Below are 26,994 nucleotides of genomic sequence, written 5' to 3'. Positions count from 1 at the left end.
GGAAAGCCACTTAAGATCAGCTGAACCAAGAGGTTCAAACGGAGACTCTTGTAACGCCTCCAAAACCACCGACAAGTCCCAGGAGCCACAGGTGGGACATAGGGAGGTTGGATACGCAACACACCCTGAGTAAAGGTATGCACATCAGGTAAGGTCGCAATTTTTCTCTGAAACCACACCGATAAGGCAGAAATATGAACCTTGCGGGAGGCCAGACGCAGGCCTAAGTCCAGGCCCTTCTGAAGAAAACATATATATTGGTAGATGCTCAATTAGCTTAGTGATATCATTCACGTGCTCAAAAGGGAGGGGTATTTCTAAGCAAGAAAAAAAGGCATTTGTTTCCCCCAGCACCCTGAATGATAACCGTAACCAGATATAAATTCCACATGATAATAGAATTCAGAGATCTTCGTTACACATATTTGCGCAAATTTGTGAATAAGCCCCAAAGCCGCTTCAAGGCGTCTCTGTATATTTGGGTTCCCTAGCGCTATATCTAGGTGCAGGGTGTGGCACCCCAAAACACCAGCATAAGCCAGAAAGCCCAGCATAGCATACCAGTGAAAAAACTATAGTGTTAATAAATTAGTATTTAGGAAGCCGAAGCTATAGAGAAAGTGATACAAAAATGAAATGCAATTAAAATAGAGAAATAGTGTTAAAAAATTAATAAGTGAAAAGTGTTATTAGAATGTAAAGGTATGCCACACTAAGGCCATCCAGCTCAGCCAGTCCAGAGGCACCACACCTCACCTCCATTACCCCAATCTGGGTCTAAGATTAACCAGCAAGGAGCCACATGATAATGGCTCCTTACTACAATATGTCTAAGCTAAGAGCTACCTACCTTGGAGCAACCCCATAATGCTTATTCACACATTTGCGCAAATATGTGTAACGAAGATCTCTGAATTCTATTATCATGTGGAATTTATATCTGGTTACGGTTATCATTCAGGGTGCTGGGGGAAACAAATGCCTTTTTTTCTTGCTTAGAAATACCCCTCCCTTTCGAGCACCTGAATGATATCACTAAGCTAATTGAGCATCTACCAACATATATGTTTGTTGTGAGAGGCAGAGAGGTTCCTGCATTAGGAGGAGGTGCAGGCCCTGACATGCCACATGGAGCATTATGGGGTTGCTCCAAGGTAGGTAGCTCTTAGCTTAGACATATTGTAGTAAGGAGCCATTATCATGTGGCTCCTTGCTGGTTAATCTTAGACCCAGATTGGGGTAATGGAGGTGTGAGGTGTGGTGCCTCTGGACTGGCTGAGCTGGATGGCCTTAGTGTGGCATACCTTTACATTCTATTAACACTTTTCACTTATTAATTTTTTAACACTATTTCTCTATTTTAATTGCATTTTATTTTTGTATCACTTTCTCTATAGCTTCGGCTTCCTAAATACTAATTTATTAATGTCACGATCCTGACTGTAGTTCTCGTATTTGGTGACTTACCCCTGCCATCTGTCCTGGATCCTGTGTCTTTTTACTCACTGAGTTAAACAGCTTGTCAGCACTATGAGTTTTCCTGAGTTCTCTGCCTGAAAGGTAATAGTTAATTAGCTCCACCTGTGGTGATCTCCTGTGTGAGGCTGAATTCAGTAATCTGAAGTTTAGGCCTAAAAGCCAGCATCTTATGTTTTGCAGAAGTTCAGGCTTCAGTGTTCTCTCGGCCTGCTAGGCCTCATTCTACATCACAGCCTAGTCTAGAGTACTCACATGACAGTGACTGTTCACCTGACCCAGAGTTGTCCAATCCTCTGCCAGCCTGAGACTCTCTGCATCACCTAATCCTGCTCACCAATCACCAAGGACCAGGAAGTATAAGTTGGGAGACTGAGTTGGAAACTGGGCCAGTTCCTCGTGTCACACACAGCTCTGTGTGAGCCTTAAAGCTGAGCTCCCTAAAGGTAACCTTTGTACTTTAGTTCCTGTGGAAACTCTGTTCCCTTGTTACCCCGTTTGGTTTACTTTTGTGTTGCCACTGATATTCACTATTTCCACAAGTCTCAATGTAAAGGCACAGCTGCAGTGGTTCATCTTAAAGGCACAGTACTGTATTCCATAGTCTCAACTGAAAACCACAGCTGCCGTGTTTCATCTTTACTGCTGTTGTAGTTGTGATCTCCAGAGCTCCCGTATCCCTGTGGCTTCCGTGCCTCCAAGAACCTCTGTGTCTCAGCACCTCCGTGCCTCAGCACCACCATGCCTCAGCACCTCCGCGCCTCAGCACCCCCGCGCCTCAGCACCACCGTGCCTCAGCATCTCCGCGCCTCAGCACCACCGCACCTCAGCACCTCCGCGCCTCAGCACCTCCGCGCCTCAGCATCTCCGCGCCTCAGCATCTCCGTGCCTCAGCACTTCCGTGCCTCCAAGCACCTCAGTGTCTCCAGGCACTTCTGCACCTCCAAGCACCTCAGTGCCTCCTAGCACCTCAGTGCCTCCAAACACCCAGTGCTCACAAGCGTAGTTGGTGTCTCCAGCATCCGGTACTCCTTAATTCATTCCTCAGCACCTTTTCAAGTTCTGTCTTTCAGGAGACCTCCAGCATCCATACTTGCTTCCTGTCTGCCGACCAAGTCCTGCGTGGGGAGGGCCTAGATTCGGCCATCTCTGCTGCGGTTCCTCTTCCCGGTCGCCGGGGGAGACCCCGAGCCCACAGCACTGCCAAACCAGGTCAGTGAAAGTATTCACATAGTCCTCCAGTCGCCCGCACAGACTTCACTAACACCGGGTTCACAAAACCACAGTCATGACAGTAGGAACTAGCCACATGGACCCGGCCGAAAGTGTTTGTCTGACGCAGGACCTCCTAAGCAATATTGCAGGACGCTTGGAGGGTTTGGAGTCGACTCAGCATCAATTGGCACAGTGTCTGCAGCGGACTTCGTTATCCAGAGATTCTCAGACCTTCTGCACTAAGACTCCTGACCAACTGCAAGTTTTCTACCAGATGTTATTACAGTTACAAGAACTTTTGTCTAGTATTCTTTCTGTGATGCCTGATCTCTTCAGGAATACTACTAACGTTGTTGAACCTGTTTTGTCCCATCCAGTTAATAAAGTCTCTTTCTCTGTGCAAGGAAAAGTTGTTCATCAGAGCTATCCACGGCCCAAGCTCTCTGAAGCTGAACGTCAGCGGGGTAGGGAGCTACACCTCTGTCTTTACTGTGGAAATTCCGGTCATTTTGTTAAAGACTGCATTCTTCGCAAGCCAGGGAATGATGACAAATCTCAGTATCATGGTGCTCATGTCTACAAGTCGTTCACAGTAGCCGATCCTGCTACTGCTGACGGGGGTATCAAGAAGGCTACTCTGAAAGAGACTCAAATTTATGACTGGGGTCCGGTGATTAAAAGACCTTATCCCAAGTTGGGTGTCCAGAGAAGAATGTTCAAGCCATTTAGAGTCACAGAGGAGTCCGTGTCTACAGCCCAAGGAGGGGCGTCCGTGTCTACAGCCCAAGGAGGGGCGTCCGTGTCTACAGCCCAAGGAGGGGCGTCTGTGTCTACAGCCCAAGGAGGGGCGTCCGTGTCTACAGCCCAAGGAGGGGCGTCCGTGTCTACAGTCCAAGGAGTGGCGTCCGTGTCTACAGCCCAAGGAGGGGCATCCGTGTTCAGCTCCAGGAGGGGTTTCTTCAGAGTGTCCAGCCCCAGGTGGGGGTTCTTCAGAGTGTCCAGCCCCAGGAGGGGGTTCTTCAGAGTGTCCAGCCCCAGGAGGGGGTTCTTCAGAGTGTCCAGCCCCTGGAGGGGGTTCTTCAGAGGATCCAGCCCCAGGGAGTCTCCAGAGCGCTGCCCAGCCAGAGAGTCTTCAGAGCGCTGCCCAGCCAGAGAGTCTTCAGAGCGCTGCCCAGCCAGAGTCTTCAGAGCGCTGCCCAGCCAGAGAGTCTTCAGAGCGCTGCCCAGCCAGAGAGTCTTCAGAGCGCTGCCCAGCCAGAGAGTCTTCAGAGCGCTGCCCAGCCAGAGAGACTACAGAGCGCTGCCCAGCCAGAGAGACTACAGAGCGCTGCCCAGCCAGAGAGACTACAGAGCGCTGCCCAGCCAGAGAGACTACAGAGCGCTGCCCAGCCAGAGAGTCTACAGAGTGCTGCCCAGCCAGAGAGTCTACAGAGTGCTGCCCAGCCAGAGAGTCTACAGAGTGCTGCCCAGCCAGAGAGTCTACAGAGTGCTGCCCAGCCAGAGAGTCTACAGAGTGCTGCCCAGCCAGAGAGTCTACAGAGTGCTGCCCAGCCAGAGAGTCTACAGAGTGCTGCCCAGCCCCGTGAAGTGGGGGCTCTTGCCTCAGCCCAGCCCCGTGAAGTGGGGGCTCTTGCCTCAGCTCAGCCCCATGAAGTGGGGGCTCTTGCCTCAGCCCAGCCCCGTGAAGTGGGGGCTCTTGCCTCAGCCCAGCCCCGTGAAGTGGGGGCTCTTGCCTCAGCCCAGCCCCGTGAAGAAAGGGCTCCTGCCAGTCCAGCAATACTCCAGGCCCTGCCTGGTCAGTCCGTTCCGGTTCCATCCGGTCCAGCGATACTCCAGGACCATCCTGGTCAGTCTCCTTTGGCTCCAGCCAATTCAAGTATCCTCGGATCCAATCCAGTCCTACTCGTCCAGCCAAAGATTTCTCCAGTTTCAGTCTGTTCAAGCTCATCTGGACTCAAACCGATTCCAAGCATTGGCTCGAGTAAAGAACTTTTGACAGTTGGTCACAGTAAAGGACTTCCACCATCTAGTTCTAAAATTAGACTTTAGTCTGTCTCTGATTCTGTTTCCTCGTCTTCCAGCATTGAGTCCATAGCTTCTGCAGGGAAAACTAATACCTCTTCTCATCAATGTCAGAATAATTCTGCTGTAGCCACCAAAGTCAAGAAAAATACCAAGGCTATTGACCTTATGTCTGAATGTGTACCTCAGTCTAATGTTTCAGTGGCATCTGTTTCCATGAGTCCAATTTCATCCTCCACTCAGTCTTCAGAACATTCAGCCAATGCTCCGTTTTTTGACCCATCGCTTTCTGAGCAAGATAATGCCTTGATGAACCAATACCTTAAGAATTTCAGTGATGCCAAGAATTGGAAAACAGTACAAAGACAACAGCCTGTGGATTTAAGAATTGGTTATGTTTCCATTGATTCCACTCCAAATTCCTTGTGTTGTTCAGAACTTGTTAATGCAGCTTACAAAACGGATGTAGTTACTCCCAAAGACGACTGGTATCTTCCAATAGACTTGGACTCAGACTCTGAATTTGATCCAGTTTATGATGCTACTCCTTTCCTGGGAGGTCCCATTCGTTCCTGTTATGCTTTAACGCATGAAGAGGTTCCAGAATTACCAAAAAACTCTACAGGTCTCTGTATGAAAAGTCCTCGTTATAGAACAAGATTTAATTTAAGCCTCAGTGGAGTGCTAGCTTCAAAAGCACAATCTTCTCGTATTACTAATCTAGGAAAGGAACCTTCTACAGTTTATTCCTCAGTCCTTTCAGATGAAGGAAATTCCAGTTTTGTCAATGATGGATGGTCTACCTGTTCAGAAGATGAAGATCAGGAAGACTTTTGAAGAATTCAGCTTAAGTTTTGATTCTGGACCTTCTGGTTTCCACTTTTCTGAATCTTTGTGTACAAGTTATTCATCAAGTTCCTCTAAGACCAAAGATGGGTGTACGGAGTCCACCCTTGAAGAGGGGGGTACTGTCACGATTCTGACTGTAGTTCTCGTATTTGGTGACTTACCCCTGCCATCTGTCCTGGATCCTGTGTCTTTTTACTCACTGAGTTAAACAGCTTGTCAGCACTATGAGTTTTCCTGAGTTCTCTGCCTGAAAGGTAATAGTTAATTAGCTCCACCTGTGGTGATCTCCTGTGTGAGGCTGAATTCAGTAATCTGAAGTTTAGGCCTAAAAGCCAGCATCTTATGTTTTGCAGAAGTTCAGGCTTCAGTGTTCTCTCGGCCTGCTAGGCCTCATTCTACATCACAGCCTAGTCTAGAGTACTCACATGACAGTGACTGTTCACCTGACCCAGAGTTGTCCAATCCTCTGCCAGCCTGAGACTCTCTGCATCACCTAATCCTGCTCACCAATCACCAAGGACCAGGAAGTATAAGTTGGGAGACTGAGTTGGAAACTGGGCCAGTTCCTCGTGTCACACACAGCTCTGTGTGAGCCTTAAAGCTGAGCTCCCTAAAGGTAACCTTTGTACTTTAGTTCCTGTGGAAACTCTGTTCCCTTGTTACCCCGTTTGGTTTACTTTTGTGTTGCCACTGATATTCACTATTTCCACAAGTCTCAATGTAAAGGCACAGCTGCAGTGGTTCATCTTAAAGGCACAGTACTGTATTCCATAGTCTCAACTGAAAACCACAGCTGCCGTGTTTCATCTTTACTGCTGTTGTAGTAGTGATCTCCAGAGCTCCCGTATCCCTGTGGCTTCCGTGCCTCCATGAACCTCCGTGTCTCAGCACCTCCGTGTCTCAGCACCACCGTGCCTCAGCACCTCTGTGCCTCAGCACCTCCGTGCCTCAGCACCACCGTGCCTCAGCACCTCCGTGCCTCAGCATCTCCGTGGCTCAACACCACCGCGCCTCAGCACCTCTGCGCCTCAGCACCTCCGCGCCTCAGCATTTTTGCGCCTCAGCATCTCCGTGCCTCCAAGCACCTCAGTGTCTCCAGGCACTTCTGCACCTCCAAGCACCTCAGTGCCTCCAAGCACCTCAGTGCCTCCTAGCACCTCAGTGCCTCCAAACACCCAGTGCTCACAAGCGTAGTTGGTGTCTCCAGCATCCGGTACTCCTTAATTCATTCCTCAACACCTTTTCAAGTTCTGTCTTTCAGGAGACCTCCAGCATCCATACGTGCTTCCTGTCTGCCGACCAAGTCCTGCGTGGGGAGGGCCTAGATTCGTCCATCTCTGCTGCGGTTCCTCTTCCCGGTCGCCGGGGAAGACCCCAAGCCCACAGCACTCCCAAACCAGGTCAGTGAAAGTATTCACATAGTCCTCCAGTCGCCCGCACAGACTTCACTAACACCGGGTTCACAAAACCACAGTCATGACAATTAACACTATAGTTTTTTCACTGGTATGCTACGCTGGGCTTTCTGGCTTATGCTGGTGTTTTGGGGTGCCACACCCTGCACCTAGATATAGCGCTAGGTTCCCCAAATATACAGAAACGCCTTGATGCGGCTTTGGGGCTTATTCACACATTTGCGCAAATATGTGTAACGAAGATCTCTGAATTCTATTATCATGTGGAATTTATATCTGGTTACGGTTATCATTCAGGGTGCTGGGGGAAACAAATGCCTTTTTTTCTTGCTTAGAAATACCCCTCCCTTTCGAGCACCTGAATTATATCACTAAGCTAATTGAGCATCTACCAATATATATGTTTGTTGTGAGAGGCAGAGAGGTTCCTGCATTAGGAGGAGGTGCAGGCCCTGACATGCCACATGGAGCATTATGGGGTTGCTCCAAGGTAGGTAGCTCTTAGCTTAGACATATTGTAGTAAGGAGCCATTATCATGTGGCTCCTTGCTGGTTAATCTTAGACCCAGATTGGGGTAATGGAGGTGTGAGATGTGGTGCCTCTGGACTGGCTGAGCTGGATGGCCTTAGTGTGGCATACCTTTACATTCTATTAACACTTTTTACTTATTAATTTTTTAACACTATTTCTCTATTTTTTTTTGTAAATTCTGTTTATTAGATTTTCAATAAAGAAAGGGTACATATAATCCAGTGAAAGATATCAATATCATAAATGACCAGAGGTGATACCTCAGAAGGTCCCACACAATGAGATAGATCAATCAGACTTTAAACTGTTACATACATTGTGCCAACAGTGTGGTCATTAGAAATGCATATCTTCACATAATTGATATCCAAAATATATCTTGAACCTAGAAATAGGGAGGTGGGGGGACAACGAAACACAGACACAGGTAAGATAGGGAGGGAAGAAATAGGAAGGTACGAGAGAGAGAGGGCAATCATCCTTAATTGTCAACAAACATAAGTGTTATAGCAATCGCTGGGGGGTGGTTTGCGTGGGGGGGAGGGAGATACTTTTATGGAGAGAGTATTCGGTACGGTCAAATAGTGTGAATATGGAGTTTTGGGTTTCTGGGTTAAGAGAGAGTATGAATAAGACCCATTTCTTGTGGAACGTAACCGCTCCAGTGATGACATTAGACAAAGCAGATCTCCTGTCGAAATACATGAGTTGCAACATCTTTTGGTGCACTTCAGAGAGCGATGGGGAGGTGCGTTTTAACCAATGTGTCAGAACTATTTTCTTTGCAACAGTAACTATAATTGTCAATAACGGGTGAAGGCATATCTATTCAGGCCAAGATTCCAGCTCGTAAAGTCCGCCAGTAAGCAGGCTAGGGGGTCAAGATTTGGAACAAATTTGAAAATGCGTTTAATATAGTTAAGGAGTTTGTACCAAAAGCGGCGTATGCGCGGGCAATCCCACATACAGTGGAGAAAGGAGGCGGTAGCACAGTGGCATTTAATACATTCAGCAGAATTAGACGGGTTAAAATGAGCGTATTGTGCTGGTGAGATGTAAGCCCTGTGGAGTGTTCTAATATGGACCTCCTGTAAATACGATGATTGGAGCGTCTTCAAGGCCTGAATAAAGTGATTGGTCATCTGATCTGGTTGCATGGGATAAATCAGATCTATATCCCAAGACTTTCTGACACCTTCCCATCGCTTCTCTGAGCCATTTGTAGTAAGGAGAGAGTACAATAAACTGATACGGTATGCTTCCCGTGCACTATGCATCATCACCGGCCTCAATGGGTCAGTGAGCGGAGAGGAGGTTCGCGAGGAGGTAGACCAGCTAAGAGAAGAAAGGTAATGTCTCATTTGGAGGTACATATAAAAATGGGTGTGTGGAAGCTCATAGGAGACTACTAGGTCAGCAAACTGAACAAAATTACCACCCGGGTCAAAGACTTTGGTAGAGTCGTACAGTCCCCTATCCCTCCAGAGCCGGAACAGGGCGTTGGAAATAGAAGGTGGGAAAGCTGGGTTACCCCATAATGGAATAGAAGCGGCATGCAACGGGTTCCTCTTCAACCGTTTGTTTACCCCTCGCCATGACAGAAATATGTCTTTAAATAAAATATGTGTCTTTACCTGAGGAGGAAGAAGAGCAGGTGGTGTTAGGAGTAAAGCGGCTGGTGAAAAGGGGTAGAAAAGGGCTTCATCGACACTGATAAAAGTAAATGTAGATTTGTCTGTTAACCAGTCAGTAACATATCGAAACATGATTGAGTGAGAGTAAGAGGGGAGGTCCGGCAACACCCCACGCCCCCCGCTCTGCGAGGACCTATAAGTTTAGAAAGGGCAATTTTAGGTTTCTTCCCCGTCCACACAAAAGAACTCATCATCCTCCGCAGAGCCCCCAAGTCATGTGCGTTCAATGATACTGGTAGTTTTTGCATCACATAAAAGATTTTAGGGAATATTATACTTTGTATAACAGCAATTCGGCCTAGAAGGGATATCGGGAGGAGTTTCCATCCTAGAAGTAGGGCTGAGATCCTAGCAATGACAGGTGAAAAGTTTAGGGAATAGAGTCGTGGAAGAGTAGATGGTATGTGAATCCCCAGATATTTAATGGAGGTGTTAGAGGAGCGAAATGGGAGGGAGTAGAGGAAAGGGGCTAAAGCAGTGTGCGTGGCGCCTAAACAAAGCAGCACCGATTTAGAAATATTAATGCGGTAACCCGCGATATTGCCAAAAGAGTGGATCAATTCTAAAATAGCAGGGATAGAGCGTTTGGGGTCAGATATGAATAATAGCATGTCGTCAGCGAATAGTGATACCTTTAATTCTTTGATACCTATTTTTATTCCAGTGAAAGTGTGGGAGGCTCTGAGGGCAATGGCTAGGGGTTCTAGGGCTAGGGCAAATAAGAGAGGTGATAAGGGGCATCCCTGTCTGGTGCCTTTTTTAATTTCGAAAGGGGCTGATAACAGGCCGTTGCAGGAAATTTGGGATTTAGCATTATAATAAAGGCATTTGATCATGGAAATGAAATGAGGGGGGAACCCAAATCTATCCAAGGTAAGGAATAGATGTTGCCAGTCTACATGATCAAATGCCTTCTCGGCATCTAGTGAAAGCAACAAGTTAGAAGTTAGGGGAGAAGCATCAGAAACAGAAACGGCTGAGAGGACCCGACGAATGTTAATTTCGGAGTGGCGCCCAGATATAAAACCCGATTGATCCTGGTGGACCAAAAGGGGCATAAGAGGTTTCAATCTATCTGCTAGTATTTTTGTGAGTAATTTGTAGTCTAAATTTAATAGAGATATAGGGCGGTAAGATTCTGGTAGTGACAGATCTCTGTCTGGCTTAGGCAATAATTTGAGAGTGGCAGAATTAAAATGGGGTGGGGTTCTGAGTGAGGACATCATAGAATTAAGGGCGGTGACGAGAACCGGACCTACATGGGGAAGTAGGACTTTATAAAAGTCCCCACTAAAGCCATCGGGGCCCGGGGCCTTGTCAGACTTAGTATGGCGTATGGCCTTTTCCACTTCGGAGAGAGATATGGGTGCCATAAGCAATTCCGCATTACTAGGGAGGAGTCGGGGAGGGTGGATGGACTCCCAAAATGAAGCATCAGTGTGAGAGCCAGGCGTGGAAGGTGAGGGTGAAGGGAGAGGGTCAGAGTACAGCCGACTATAAAATGCACTAAGGACATCAGCGATCTCTAGATCGGAGGTAGTGAACATGTCTGGGGTCTTGTGGAGAGGATGAATCACAGCGGGTGAACGGGTGCCCTTGAGTAGGTTGGTGAGTAATTTCCCGGTTTTGTTGCCGAACCTATGGAATCGGTAGTTGACCGAGAACATGTGACGGTCACCCATAGATCCCATATATTCTTCAAAGTGCGTTTTGGATTGTAGATAAGATTGTCTATTTTTAGGGGTTGGACAACTTTTATATTGTTGAAAATTAAGGGTAAGAGCTGACCGAAGTGATAAATATTTAGCGGTGTTTTGCCGTTTGGAATGTGCCACGAAGGAGATGTCACCCCTAAGAACCGTCTTTGCGGTCATCCAAAATAATATCGGATCTGATTCCAAGTGAGATCCATTGAGTTGGACAAAGTCCTTCCAGGCCGACTCCAAATGTAAGCAGAAATCAGGAGATTTGGCTAAGTATGAGGGGAATTTCCATAATCTAGGTGTAGGGGTAGAGGAGTCCAGAGTTAGGGTAGCTGACACAACAGCGTGATCCGAGATGACAATTGGTGCGATGGAGGAGTCCATTACAGAGGAGAATAGGGATCGTGAGATGAGGAGGTAATCTATACGTGAGAGGGTAGAGTGTGCGGCCGACATGCATGTATAGTCTCTGTCAGTAGGATGGTGAGCCCGCCAAATGTCAACTAATTGGAGATGATCTGAGAGTGAGGGAATTCCCAGTTTGGGTAAATAGTGGGTGGAAGTGGGGATGTTCGATTTATCTAGGAGCAGAGAAGATACCAGATTAAAATCCCCACCAATGACAATGGGTATATCTAAGTAAGGGGTAAACAAACCAACCAATTTTTGGAAGAAATATTTTGAGTATGATGTAGGGGCGTATATGTTCCCAAGGATCAATGGTTTACCTTTCATAGTCAGGGATACGATAACATAACGGCCGTCCGGGTCTTGGATAGTGCAGGTCACGGTATGGGGAATGTGCCGCTTGATCAAAATCACTACCCCCCGGGCTCTGGAGGAATACGGGCTGGAGGCCATCACTGACCAACCCAACATAGCTAGTATGGTTACTTCCGCGGGAATCAGATGAGTTTCCTGTAAGAAAGCAATGTCTACATTCTGCTTATTAAGATAAAGAAGTACCTTTCTCCTCTTAGCCGGCGAATTGAATCCTCCCACGTTCCACGTCCCTATTTTTACGTCAGACATAGTGCAGTAAGTGAAACAAAAATGCCACTCATCTCTCTAGAAGTACTCGATGTGACGGAAACAAAAAGGGAGAGGAGGGAGAGGAGAGGAGACAAACGCACATAAAACATAAAGACAGTCATAAGACACCACAGATATGCAGGGGCTATTAGGAGTCGTCCTAAAAACGTATAACGTGTAAGCAGAATGCAGAAGACACAATAGACCCTATGCTTCCGGGGTAAAAAGAACAATATCCTAAGGGAGAGATAAGTATTAACGATATTCTGCAGGCGCATGGGAGAGGGAGGAGCTTCTCCTGCCCCGCGAACTAGAGAACAATTAACATAAAGTGAATACTACCACCAGCTCGATAATGCCGAGATATACTGGGTGCAGCAGCAGCCGGAGCAATAATCATGGTGTAAGAAAAACATAAATTGAGCAGTTCAGCAATGAGGTCCGTACGGACAATACAATACGGTAACATATAGTGAGAACCAACCAGGATAACATATATGTTAATATGGAAACGTAACATAGCCAGCAAAAAATAACATAGAATAACTGTATGCAACTAAATGGAGCCATAAACTCTGCACGAGAGTGACTAGAGAACACTCATCTGTGTTAAGGGCAGTAGAGAGGTTTATGGGAAGTAATCAGGGAGGTAGGGACACGGGGTCACTGATGTCGGTTACATTGTCTCGAAGGAGTTCACGAAGATAGTCCTCAGCATCTCTAGGAGAGAGGAAATCATTGTGGGTGGAGCCATCGTAAATCCGTAGAGGAGCTGGGTAAAGCAAGCTGAATTTGCGGCTCTCAGTGACTAGCTTCGAACATATCGGAGAGAAAGCCTTACGAGCCCTAGTCAGTTCCACGGAGTAGTCCTGGAAAATGAACAATTTATTTCCCTCCCACTGAAGATCTTTGACACGTCGGGATGCCGACCAAAACGCCATTTTGTGTAGGTAGTTCAGACATCTAAATAGCGTGACCCGCGGCCTCGGTTTCGAAGGAGTCGGGGCAGGACCCACTCTGTGTGCCCGTTCAATCACTAAGTCACGGCATTCTTGAGTAATTCCCAACAAATCAGGTAGCGTGTTTCTGACAAAATGAGCAATCGCCGGCCCTTTAATGGATTCAGGTAAACCAAACAGACGGATATTATTACGTCTCGAACAATTTTCGATATCGTCTAACTTGTTCCATATCTGGTAGTTATCAGATGTTAATTCTTTAACACTGTGACGCATGTCAGCAACTTCATGCAAAGTAGCCCCCAGTTGATTCTCGGCCTGGGTCACCCTATGTGTAAGGGCTTTCAATTGGGAGGAGATATCTGTGACTGCCTGAGAAAGGAGCGGTGCCATGGTGGACCGTATTGCTTCCACCACATCCCCATAGGTAACGGGGGAGTCAGGAGAGCGGCATACCTTATGAGGTGAGTCTGACAGCTCAGCGGCTGTCTTTTTAGAAGCAGGGGCTGCAGCGTCCGTGCCTCACTCCGGCGCCATATTCCCCTCAGAGCGGCGTTTCTCCTGACGCGGTGCGGGCTGTCCCGGCTGAGCTGCAGAGGTCACAAAGCGATCCATCGGGGAGCACCCGGATCGCAGTAGTATGCTGGCGGTGTTGGAGGCTGTGAACAGCCGTTAGAAGGTATCGTTCGCGGGCGGGAAGCGGAGCTCCGGTGTTAGCCTGCTAGCCCATGCGAACCCGGAACCGGAAGTCACTAATTCTCTATTTTAATTGCATTTCATTTTTGTATCACTTTCTCTATAGCTTCGGCCTCCTAAATATTAATTTATTAACACTATAGTTTTTTCACTGGTATGCTACGCTGGGCTTTCTGGCTTATGCTGGTGTTTTGGGGTGCCACACCCTGCACCTAGATATAGCGCTAGGGACCCCAAATATACAGAGACGCCTTGATGCGGCTTTGGGGCTTATTCACACATTTGCGCAAATATGTGTAACGAAGATCTCTGAATTCTGTCATCATGTGGAATTTATATCTGGTTACGGTTATCATTCCGGGTGCTGGGGGAAACAAATGCCTTTTTTTCTTGCTTAGAAATACCCCTCCCTTTCGAGCACCTGAATGATATCACTAAGCTAATTGAGCATCTACCAATATATATGTTTGTTGTGAGAGGCAGAGAGGTTCCTGCATTAGGAGGAGGTGCAGGCCCTGACATGCCACATGGAGCATTATGGGGTTGCTCCAAGGTAGGTAGCTCTTAGCTTAGACCAGGCCTGGCCAACCTGTGGCTCTCCAGCTGTTGTAAAACTACAAGTCCCATCATGCCTTGCCACAGTTTTGCTATTAGGGAATGCTAAAACTGTGGCAGGGCATGCTGGGATGTGTAGTTTCACTACATCTGGAGAGCCACAGGTTGGCCAGGCCTGGCTTAGACATATTGTAGTAAGGAGCCATTATCATGTGGCTCCTTGCTGGTTAATCTTAGACCCAGATTGGGGTAATGGAGGTGTGAGGTGTGGTGCCTCTGGACTGGCTGAGCTGGATGGCCTTAGTGTGGCATACCTTTACATTCTATTAACACTTTTCACTTATTAATTTTTTAACACTATTTCTCTATTTTCATTGCATTTCATTTTTGTATCACTTTCTCTATAGCTTCGGCTTCCTAAATACTAATTTATTAACACTATAGTTTTTTCACTGGTATGTTATGCTGGGTTTTCTGGCTTATGCTGGTGTTTTGGGGTGCCACACCCTGCACCTATATATAGCGCTAGGGACCCCAAATATACAGAGACGCCTGCTGAAGAAAAGCCAATGACTTGGCCGTACTAAACTTGGAAGCGTCATAATTGTTAGATGCGCACCAAAGTAAGAATGCCAGACCCTATAGTAAATCCGAACAGAAGCCGGTTTCCGGGCCCGCAACATAGTTTGAATGACCGCCACAGAAAACCCCTTAGCCTTCAAGACGAAAGCTTCAAGAGCCACGCCGTCAAAGACAGCCGGGCTAGGTCCTGGTAGACACAGGGGCCCTGAACGAGAAGGTCTGGGCGTTGAGGAAGTAGAATTGGACGCTCTGACGATAGACCCTGCAGGTCTGAGAACCAGTGCCGTCTGGGCCACGCCAGAGCTATGAGGAGCAGAATCCCTCTTTCTTGCTTGAACTTCCGAATTACCCTGGGCAGTAGTGACACCGGAGGGAACACGTATGGCAGCCGAAACCTCCACGGCACCGCCAGCGCATCCACGGATGCTGCTTGAGGATCCCTTGTCCTTGCTCCGAAGACCGGAACCTTGTGATTGTGTCGAGACGCCATCAGATCTACGTCTGGAAGGCCCCACCTTTCCACTAGGAGTCGAAACACTTCTGGATGGAGGCCCCACTCGCCGGCATGTACGTCCTGACGACTGAGAAAGTCCGCTTCCCAATTCAGGACTCCCGGAATGAAGATTGCCGATATGGCCGGTAGATAACGTTCCGCCCAATGTAGGATCCGTGAGACTTCCTTCATTGCCAGACGGCTTCGAGTGCCGCCTTGATGATTTATGTAAGCCACTGTGGTGGCGTTATCCGACTGCACTTGAACAGGACGGTTCTGAATTAAATGCTGGGCTAGGTTCAATGCATTGAAGACCGCCTGCAATTCCAGAATGTTGATTGAGAGGAGGGACTCCTCCTTGGTCCACCGACCCTGAAGGGAGTGTTGCTCCAGCACCGCGCCCCAACCACTTAGACTGGCATCTGTCGTCAACAGGACCCAGTTGGATATCCAGAAGGGACGGCCCCTGCACAACTGTTGGTCCTGGAGCCACCAGAGCAGCGACAGACGGACCTCCGGAGTCAATGAGATAATTTGAGACCTGATCCGGTGAGTCAGGCCGTCCCACTTGGAAAGAATCAGCCTCTGGAGGGGGCGAGAATGGAATTGAGCATACGCCACCATGTCGAATGCTGACACCATGAGTCCCAGCACCTGCATCGCCGAATGTATCGACACTTGCGGACGAGAAAGGAAGCAACGAATCCTGTTCTGAAGCTTCAGGACTTTCTCCTGACACAAGAACAACCGCTGGTTGTGAGTGTCCAATAGCGCTGCCAGATGCACCATGCTCTGAGCAGGGACCAGGGAGGATTTCTTCCAGTTGATGAGCCACCCGTGGGCTTGTAGAAACCGGACCGTCATATCCAGATGACGTAGGAGAAGTTCTGGGGAATTTGCCAGGATTAACAAGTTGTCCAGATACGGCAGTGTCCTGACCCCTTGACGGCGGAGTACCACCGTCATCACCGCCATGACCTTGGTGAATACTCGCGGAGCCGTTGTTAAACCAAAAGGTAACGCCCGAAACTGGTAATGGAGGTTGACAATAGCAAACCTCAGGTATTGCTGATGTGACGCTGCTATAGGAATATGCAGGTAAGCATCCTGTATATCCAGGGAGACCATGTAGTCCCCAGGTTCCAAGGCCAGAACTGTAGAGCGAAGGGTTTCCATACGGAACTTGGAAACCTTCACAAACCTGTTCAATGCCTTGAGGTTGAGAATGGGCCAGGAGGACCCATTCGGTTTCGGGACTAGAAACAGCAGAGAATAGTACCCCCGGCCCCTCTGCGCAAGAGGCACCTGTACTACGACTCCTGTATCCAGGAGGGTCTGTACCACCGAAAGTAGAGTGTTTGAAGACTATGGCGTAACCTCGAGTGACGACTTCCCGTACCCAGGCATCTGAAGTGGACTTCAACCATTCCTGGGTATAACCTAAAAGCCGGGGGGAGGCCCGCCCCGTCATGCGGCAGGCTTATCGGCCTTGGAAGCTGGCTGACGGGCCACCCAAGCTCTCTGGGCTTTGGCTTACCAGGTTTGGAAGTGCGGGCCTGCTTGTTGTACGCCTGACCTTTTGCTTTACCTGAAGGACCAAAGGGGCGAAAGGAAGTACCTTTAGCCTTCGACACAGAAGGAGCGGTACTTGGCAGACAGGCAGTTTTGGCAGTAGCCAAGTCAGCCACTATCTTATTTAAGTCCTCCCCAAACAGAATATCTCCCTTGAAAGGGAGTACCTCCAGGGTTTTTCTAGAGTCCAGATCCACAGACCAGGATCTCAGCCACAATATCCGGCGAGCCAGGACTGATGTAGTAGAGGCCTTGGCTGCAAGGATACCGGCATCAGAAGCCGCCTCTTTAATATAGCGAGAAGCTGTGACAATATATGACAAGCATTGTCTAGCATGGTCAGAAGAGATTTCAGCTTCTAACTCCAAGGCCCATGCTTCAATAGCCTCTGCAGCCCATGTTGCTGCAATAGTGGGCCTTTGTGCAGCACCCTTGAGGGTGTAAATCGCTTTCAGACAACCCTCCACACGTTTATCCGTAGGCTCTTTTAGAGACGTGACGGTAGTGACAGGTAGAGCTGAGGAAACCACCATCCTAGCCACATGTGAGTCTACTGGAGGAGGCGTTGCCCAATTCTTAGACAGCTCTGGTGCGAGGGGATAACGAGCCAGCATCTTCTTTTGAGGCACAAACTTCGTACCCGGGTTTTCCCAGGGTTCCTGACGTATATCCACTAGGTGGTCAGAGTGAGGTAAAACTTGTTTAACCACCTTCTGACGCTTGAACCTATCTGGTTTCTTAGGAGGGATGGATGGCTCGGGATCATCCGTAACCTGCAGAATCAACTTAATAGCCTCCAAAAGATCAGGAACATCCACATGTGAACTACCCTCCCCATCAGCCGTATCTGAGTCAGAACCTGTGGGGTCAGTGTAAGTGCCATCTTCATCAGACGAGGTGTCAGTGACAGCAGTGGATTGTGAGGAGACAAGAGCTCGCTTAGAGGACCCCTTGGGCTTAGGCGAGCGATGTTCAGACTTTTTAGTAGTCAGGGACTGGTTCAACTTCCTCAATTGAGCAGATAAATCGTCCGCCCACGGCGGGTTAGCTGCAGGGACCACATACGGCTGTACCGGCATAGGGGGTCCCATAGGGGGTGTTAGTTTATTAACTAGCGTATGTAGATGCGTGGAAAAAGCGGCCCATGGTGGGTTATTATGTACCCCCATTGCCACAGTCCCACTGGGGGGCAAGGAGCCCACAGAACCAGAGCCCCCAGCTGCTATATTTTCCTCATAGGGGTCTGTGGCTTCAGCAACACCTGTAGTGTGTTCAGCCCCAGAACCATTACCCTCAGAGGCAAACATAATATCACTTGCAGTATCAGGTAACACAGTACAATTATCAGCAGCCCAATACCTCTTACCCAAACCCCTGCGCAGTGTAGTCAGCACTAGCAGAGAAAAAGGAGAGATATGGTGACTAAATCACAGAGATAAATACGTATTAAAGTAAATCTTTGTGAAAATCCTATATCAATATAAAAAAACCTGACGCACCAAGCCCCCTCAGGTTATAGACTATAGGAATAGCAAGTTGAGTGAAAGACACAAAATGGACACCACTCAGCTAGCTAATGCACACACAGATAGTCTCAGTTTGTACAATGCAGAGGTTATTACTAACAATAATACTGCACTGGACTAGCTTATATATATAGCTATGTAGTCAATAGATATAACACTGCACAGTAAGAACTGGATGTATATCACAGGGTAACTGTACTAGAAAACCCTGACTAAATGCACTCTTTCTTAACTAGCACTGTCTAAAAAGGCAGGTAGAATACTTAAGTGTCATGTAAAGTCACAGCACTGACAACCATGCGGCTTTACACAGGAGGATTTGCCCAAGCAGTCCCAGGAACAGTGAAGCTGAGAGATAATGGCGCCCAGACACTGACAGGGAGTGAGGGAGAGACAGATATGCAGCTCCAGGGCGGGAACATTTGCGGGAAATGGAGCCCTGGGGCTGGGGCTTCAGGTCTAAGCCTTATCCCCCTGCTGGCAAAACCACCGGGTACTGTGGGCTACTAAAAATGGTTTAGAGAGAAAACCTGACCTGCACCCATGCCCTGGTGATCTAGTGGGATCGCCTGTACTGCCACAGTGTCCACCGCCAGCGCGCGCGGCCCGCCTCCCACTGACCGCACCGGATCACGATAAAGACCGGGTCCCGCAAGCGGGACCCACTTACCACCTCCCGAAGCACGGCCACGCGATCCCGGAGAGCCCCCGCCGTGTGTGCCTGACTGTGAAGAAAAAACGGAGCCTCCTGCTGTAGTTACCCGGCAACCAGGGCTCGGGAGTGTACAGTGCCGCCGGGGAGAGCTGGAGCTGCAGCAGTGAATGTCTTCTGACATTTACCACCGCTGCTGCCCTTGTAGTCTTCACTTTTTTTTTTCAAAAAAAGCTCTTCATAGGGCTGCCTGGAGCAGCCCCTCTGTTATGTGCCTGCTTACTGCAGCACCAACTACAAAACTGAGCTCCTGTGCAGGGAGGCGGGGTTATAGAGGAGGCGGCGCTGTGCATTCTGGGAACAATCAAAGCTTTGAGCCTGTTGGTGCCTCGGATCAAGAGCCTACTCTACACCCCAATGTCTATCCTTGTGGAGCCCAGTGTACCCCGCAGCAGAAACATGGTTTTCATGGGCTTAACAGATAACCACCCCTGGTTCCTTTGTAGCACACTGCCCCTATTGCCACCGTGTTTAGCAGTATTCATAAACTGACATGTTTTGGGTTCGTCCAAAAGGAAGGAATCGCACCAGATTGTGATTCTGTAAGCAAGACTACCTTGAATTAGGGCTCACAAAATACACTCTACGGTCATGTTTGATTATGTTGAGGTGCTACTCCAAGACACGAAAACAACATAGGTGGAGTAGAAAAAGATAGTTCCTGTGTCCCTATAATAAAGTGCACTATTGTCTTGCAGAAATAAAGATAGTCCCTATAATGGAATGCACTACTAACTTGGCTTAACTCTTGTTCTTATACTGGCAGTGTGGTGAGAGGCAGCACTTTGAGGCCCAGATTTATCATGCCTTGGAGAGTCATAAATTGCACGGTGATAAAGTACCAGCCAATCAGCTCCTGACTTATTTTTCAACACAGCCTGTAACAAGGCAGTTAAGAGCTGATTGGTTGGTGCTTTATCACTGTGCAATTTATCACTCTCCAAGGCTTGATAAATCTGGGCCTGAGTCTCAAGACAATTTTATTGGCACACGATTTTAAGTGCAATACTTTTATATTATATCACTAATAGTTACTTATCACTTTGATCTTACTTTGTTATACCTAGTGCCCCCTGTATTATCCTGATTTTTATATTGAGGTTAATTTGCATTTGATGCTTTCATGCACACTGTACAATGACAAATAACAATGCCTACATAACGGTATTTACATATAGCCTCTAAAGCTAAGGAATCATTAAGATTATTAAGCAGGTTGCGAATCTGAAGACACCCTGTGTAGTAAAGACAATTAGACCAGTGGGTCCTGTTGGGTGTCCTTTTATATCTTTGCTTGCGCTGCAGCACGTTGCAGAATGTATGCTGTGAAAAAGGGGCCCACTGGCAGGTGCGTGTGCCGCGTTCACACCCGCGATTCCATAGGACTGTATGGTGCAAACGGTACTGCAGGATGGCGTACTGTGTCAGGCACATGTACGGAAATTCGCATGCTGTGCCACGCCGCCAACAACAACGTAAGTTGACACATCTGTATATCAACACACCCATACATTGCCTAGATCAAGTAACTTCTCCAAATGCTTTGCCAAACACCATATAGACTTGTGAGATGAACCGCAGAGAGTCCAACGGTCACACTGACGCAGCTACAGAATTCAGTGGTTTCGGTGGCAGAAAAAGCAATGCAATCTTGTATAAGATTGTTTAAATAGGATGGGGTAGCAACCATCGCAACATAAACAGGAATAGGCAGTACTACTACCCTTAAATGGCCTAACAATGGTCCCTCTGTAAAATGGCAAGTAGGTCCTCCCACGTAATGGAGATAGAACTCGCCGCTCTAAAAGGGAACGTTCCACCCAACCACTTTCACATCACAAGAGGCAGGCAGGGAACAGCGCTTTCCGACCAGTTTTGCCCCCCCCCCCCCCTGTTGGGAGAAATACAAGTAAAACACAAGCTAAAGAAAATAAAATAAGGCATACAAACAACCAGTCAGTTGACGGGCATATACAGATCCATGCCGTGTACCTGGGGAGGAGCAGAACAGCAGTGCCACTTGGCAAGTGACAAACTAAGCTGGTAAGTCTGTGCTCCCTCTCTGACATCAGCAGGCAGGGGAAAAGGGTGAGGGCAGGGGTAGAGTAAGAGTGGCTGAAGTGACCATTTTACTAGTATTGTTGTATAAGGGACCAAAACTTTCAATAACAAACTGTAGCTGTGATGATGAGGATGCTGATGCTGATGAAATGAAGAACCAACCAGATAGGTTTGGGAGCCAGTGAATTAAGGATTTGTGTGCAATACAAAATAGCATTTGCAAAAAAATACAAAATCACTAACGTTACAGTATTCCTAAAATAGCACTTTATTTCAAATGGTAAAGATTCTACATGTACATTCTCTTTTGCAAAATAACACTAATAAATGGAAACAATACAGTATATAGTCTCTATATATAGTATTCTGGCTAGCTGAACCGTTTCCTGTCTTCAGTACGTATTGTATTGTTGGATTTATGTGCAGTATTTGAGTAATAAAAGACCACAAGTTATAAAACAGTCTTCAAAGGGTAAATGTAATCAAATTATAACCGAAATACAATATATGCATTTCTAAATGGATTACTGCAATTAGTATTCATAAAAAAAAAAAAAGCCAATTTGGGGGGGGAAAAAAAAGTTTAACCCCTCAACATACTGTATGTTTTTTTTTATCACTCATACTTCAAGGCACTTTTGACTACATTGGTCTATACGTGCAGCTCTTATTCCAGGTCAGTTACTGCACAGAAACCCCCATTCCGCACAACAAGATATTATCAATAGATTAATAACTGTCTGCACTTTTAGTCTCTGTCCGTGTGCGTATGCAGGGTACCACTGTTGTTCTGTGCAATTGCTTTTTGCGGCGCACCGGCAGTTTGCAGAAGTCCACGACACCCATCCAGTCTTGTGTCTGACTCAAAGTCAGGCCCAAATTGTTTCATAGGATCAGGGCTGATGAGAGAGGGGGCAGGTAGTAATTACCCGGCAGGGTCCGGGTCCGCTGCGGCGCTGCAAATACTTTTATCTTTTATTTTATTTTTCTAAGTGGGCATGACCACACCTCCTGCACGATTTGTCCACTCCCCCCGAAAAGTACCCGGGATCAGCACAGCTCTCTACGGCCGTGAATAGGATACTACCTCCGACATATACCTAAAGCCCTTTCAGGGTCATCTAGATCTGACACTAATAAAATAATGGAGATTACAGAAGGGGTTATAAAAATATATTTCAAAAGCTTATTTTATTTGCTTTTTAATTAGGACCAATTGCTAAATGTTTTAATAGTACCTTATCTGCAACATATTTACTGTAGCTCTTACTGTAAATTATAAAATAAAATCTCCTCATCCTCAAGTAGCTGATCTATGGCTTCAGTACATGTCAGATCCAGTTTTAGGCTCATATTGGATGAGTGACGCTTCAGTGCTTTCTCCTGTCTACAGCACTGAATGGATACGGCTGTAATCGCCAACACTCTTGACATGTATCCGGGTAGTGAAATTCATGGAACTCATTTTCTCCTGCCTTTTCTGGTAACGTATGTGACTGTTACACAGGCTCCACTGGGACAAGTGCATGACAAATGGTGGAGGTCTTGTACACTCCCCACCAATGTGCTAATTGGTGGGGTTTTATTTTAGAGATACAATTTAATTTTAGTTATGCATTAAATTCATGGTTTTGCTGTGTATTTTTAGCTCCCTGATTTATTACAGCTATTTTTTTTAAAAAGCAAAACCAGCCGGAAGCTTTAAATCCTGGAGCAAAAAAATTACAGAAAATTAGCAATTTTGACAAATTGCTGTTCATTGTATTTCCACCGAGGTGTTTCATATAGTGTTCACAACATAGGGGTAAAATTACTAAGATGGGAGGTTTTTCCATCTATCTATTATCTTCTAGAAGCAGCTAGATAAATGTTAAGTAGAGCCTGATTGGTTGCCATGAGCAACATCTCCTACCTTTGTATATTTACCCCAGTCAGGGCCGTTTCTTGGGGCAGGCGAGCAGTGCAACCGCACTGGGCGCCCACCGCGGCACTAACTGTGGCTCCCTGCTTCCCCCCTCCTATTTCTCCCCAAGTAACCCGCTCGGGGGGCGGAGTTTCATGGAATGACGCGGTTGCGTTGTTAGGTCACGACGCAACCCCGTCACTCCGCGAAACTCCCCCCCCCCCCCCCGAGCAGAGTACAGAGGGGGATCCATGTTAGGAAGAGGGAAAGGCCGGCGCGAGGAGCGACTGGTGAGGCGGGCTGAAGAGCGGTAATCGCCTCTGCAAGTATTCTCTCTCTCTCTCTCTCTCAATGTGTAAAATGGGGACACCTGCCGTAATGTGTGAAATGGGGACTCTTGCCTGCCGTAGTGTGGGGATTTAATGTATCAAGGGCATTGCGGTGTGTGGCATAATATGGTGCAGGTGGCATTACTGTGTGGGGCTTAATATGGTAGAATTTTTTTTTCCTGTGGTGGTCGTGATCTGTTGGAGCAGGGTCAAAAACTGGATTGTGAGGTAGTCTTTTCAGACGAGGCCATGCCCATTTAAATTAGGCCACACCCATTAGGCCACAGCCATTTTTTTATGTCATGGGGGGGCGCATTTTTAAATCTCGCACTGGGAGCCAAATTGGCTAGAAACAGCCCTGACCCCAGTGTATCCCAAATGTGGCTTCACAAGAACATTACCCCCAACCCCATAACAAGCAAAGTAACACACTAAGGAAAATCTCACCATAAGATGAAAAAAAAAAAAGACAACATATGATATTTTCTATACTGTTGTTAACTTTGTTTTAATGCTACAAATTTGACCTTTGTTCTTGTAACATTGACAGAGCTAAAAAAACAAAGGAATGAATTTCAGCGCTCGATACATTACAGCATATTAAAAACACACCACACAGATGATTTATCACTGGTGCTTCTCTTACCAGTCGGATAAATGTGGTTATTCAGTAGTAGGTTCTACAAAAAAAACAAACAAAAAAAAAAAAAAAATACAACCTCTCCCTTGAAACTATGAAATTAAAGGACAGGAGTGTGAGCGAATATCATTTTGCTTGAGCACAGCTTCATCCAAGTCGACAAGTTTGCCATTAATGGTGACGTCCATGCAGCCGACATAGAAGGCTGAGACTGGAGTGGCTGTAACGGGGATATCTGAGGATGAAAGTAAATAAGGTGTCGTTAACCACTTACCTGGCAATTTTTTTTTCACCCGAAAATGTTTTTTTTTAATTAGGTGAAAACCCTGTTTTTTAAACTTGTCCACAAAGTTTTTATTAGAATAAAAGGAAAAAAACACTTTTTTAAAATATTTTTTAAAAACAAGGTTGTTTTTTCTCTCCAAACATCGGAACATCAGTTACCATCGAAACATCGCTACCATCGATCCCGATGACGGTAATTGGACAGAGATGTATGGGGAAGGCGGGAGAGAGGGGGGGGGGGGAGATGATGCTGGGATGTCCTGTCACTGCTGGCCACAGTGATTGGGACAAGGGGAGGGTCCAAAGCCGCAGCTGTGTGTTTTTTTTTAATGCTGGCAGGAGGGGAGACGCTGGGCTGCCTGCCCGATCTCTGCTGGCTGCAGCGATCGGAACAGGAGGAAGAGGCAGGAGGAAGGGCAGAGCTGCATATGGCCCGATCACTGCACACAGTGATCGGGACAGAGGGAGGGTTTCCGCCGGGTTGGGGAAATGCTGCAGGGCTGACCGATCACTGTATTCAGCAGTGATCGGAATACACTGGGGGTAGAGTCGTGGCGGTCGCAGCAGGGCTGGCAGGTCCCTCTGAGTGGACGTTTCTGACTGGTTGCATCAGATGCGACCATGTCAGGGAAAGCCCAGCCTGGTGTAGTTGCATCTGATGTGACCATGCCAGGCAAGTAATTGTAAGCTGCACTGGGACAGTGAATGGCTGTAATATTCTCTGTAAAGCGCTGTGGAATGTGTGTGCTATATACTTTCAGTGTTTATAAATAATAATAATAATAATAATAACAATAAATAAATGAAGCAAACATCAAGAGAAAACTAAATGCACTACAAACATCTTCTTCCTTACGATATCATTATGGTCTTATTTTTGGCTACTGCGGTAACAGGTTTCACTTCATAACACTGTAATATAAGACTGATCTTCTTTACAGCACAAATGCGGCAATTCAATCCGCCATACACAGTAGGCTCAACGTTCCATTGAAATTCCTCCAAACTATATAAGAGATCAAAATGATTTGATTCTTAGTAAACATATGTACTAAATACTGCAAGGACTGATGCTTCATTACCTTGCTGGAGACACTGTACACTCCAAATTCTGCTTTTAGTGCTACTTACAGCTACAACATTTATATCCCACAATCCCTATTAGTTTTGTGTTATTCCAGTGTTTTATGCTGAAATAATTCTGTACATGCAAACGCATATAATCAGCAATAGGACAGATACCCTCTTTGGCTTGTCATATGAATTCCAGTAATCCACACCAACCCAAGTTACACATGGCAGTGACCAGTGTCAGACTGGGGCATGAAGAGCCCACCTGGGGAATGCTGCTGTAGGGGCCCATGCTTAAAGGTGTGACCAGGTTCCAGTGGGGGCGTGGCCAGCCACCACAGAGGTTTGGCTAACCATTACATGTTCTGTACCCCTTGGTAAATATATAATAAACCAAATTATTGTGAAGCATAATGTAACATATGTATAATGCATAAATCCAGTGCACTAGGATAGAGTCTGGAACTTGATCCCTAGAGGAGGAGGAGGACACACAGGCAGTAGGGCCCACCGGTGGTTTCCCCTGTTCCCATGTGGGCCAGTCCGACCTTGGCAGTGACCCAGTAGAAAGGCAGGCCATTAGAACTAATGTACCTAAAACCTCACTTGTATGCAAACAAAGGAAAATGTTCTCAAGGTATACTATGGGTGGCATCTCAGTCTAACAGGATTGCATAAAATTTTTATGAACACCTCCAGTTTGTGCTTATGTGTAAGAGAGCACTACAGTATATGTGTATGGAAATCAGTCATTGAATATTTATACAAAAGAACAATAATAATAATAATAATAATAATAATAAAAAAAAAACGTCATCCATAGTCTTCAACTGAACATCGGGCTTTAATTGTAAAATTATTATAGTGTTGGTGGAATAACTTCTGAATGTACAAAATTGACATATTAAGGTGTGTGTGTGTGTGTGGGGGGGGGGGGGGGGGGGGCAGGAGGGGCACCCAGTTATGTTGTTTTCTATTACTCTTAGCTGCACGGATGAGGCTGATCTCAGCAGTATATTGGGCTGGGGGGCAGGGTGCCATCTGCTGAGGGGCACAAAGTATACCTGTCGACCTTTTGACCATGTCGACCATATGGGGCCGACCTATTGCCTGTTGACCTAATACTGGTCGACCTGTCAACCGGATACCAGAGAAAATATGGGTACCAGTTTTTTTAAAAATAGGCAAAACATGTAAAAAGCAACTCATATTATAACAATTGTAATAGAATATATAGCAAATGTAACTAATATTTTTTTTCTCTGCATATCGGAACTTTATCATATTTTCCATAAAGTGTCAAATTCTGACTTGATACGTTACTGTACTGCATTCGTTCAACCAAACATTTTCTACCAATTCATAAATATAAAAGCTTACCTGGAATTCCTCCTAAGTACGTGTCCAGCTGTCCCTTCATTGATTGGTCCAGGATTGAAAGCTGTCTCTTCATTTCCTCCTTGTCTACGTAATTAATGTCAGTATAAGAATTGGTCGTTATCTCCATTGCCGACTTTGTGGCTGTGAAACTTATGAATAGAGTTTTGTCAGTGCAAATCCGTTTCGTTGAGAGTCGGGCCACCGTAACGCTCTGAATGCTGACAATGATATCCTAGGCAAATATATATATATGTATTGCAGTTATTGCCCACACACATAGAAGAGAAACATA

The 26,994-nt window shown here is 46.7% G+C and overlaps 1 protein-coding gene across 1 annotated transcript in view; it reads right to left on the bottom strand.

The window, feature by feature from the left end:
- Positions 1-21,338: 21,338 nt before the first annotated feature.
- Positions 21,339-26,994, bottom strand: part of PROS1 (protein S) — a 114,241-nt gene continuing 108,585 nt past the window's right edge. The window contains exons 14-15 of the mRNA XM_063956289.1: positions 26,703-26,934; positions 21,339-24,201 (exon numbers count right to left, since the gene is read on the bottom strand). Coding sequence (XP_063812359.1) covers positions 24,059-24,201; positions 26,703-26,934 — 375 coding nt within the window. The 3' untranslated portion in view covers positions 21,339-24,058. The remainder of the gene's footprint in view (positions 24,202-26,702; positions 26,935-26,994) is intronic.

Source organism: Pseudophryne corroboree, chromosome 2, assembly GCF_028390025.1.
Source record: "Pseudophryne corroboree isolate aPseCor3 chromosome 2, aPseCor3.hap2, whole genome shotgun sequence".
NCBI classification, from domain to species: Eukaryota; Metazoa; Chordata; class Amphibia; order Anura; family Myobatrachidae; genus Pseudophryne; species Pseudophryne corroboree.
Note: the sequence above shows the minus strand (reverse complement) of the source record. Positions and strands in the feature narration are given on the sequence as shown.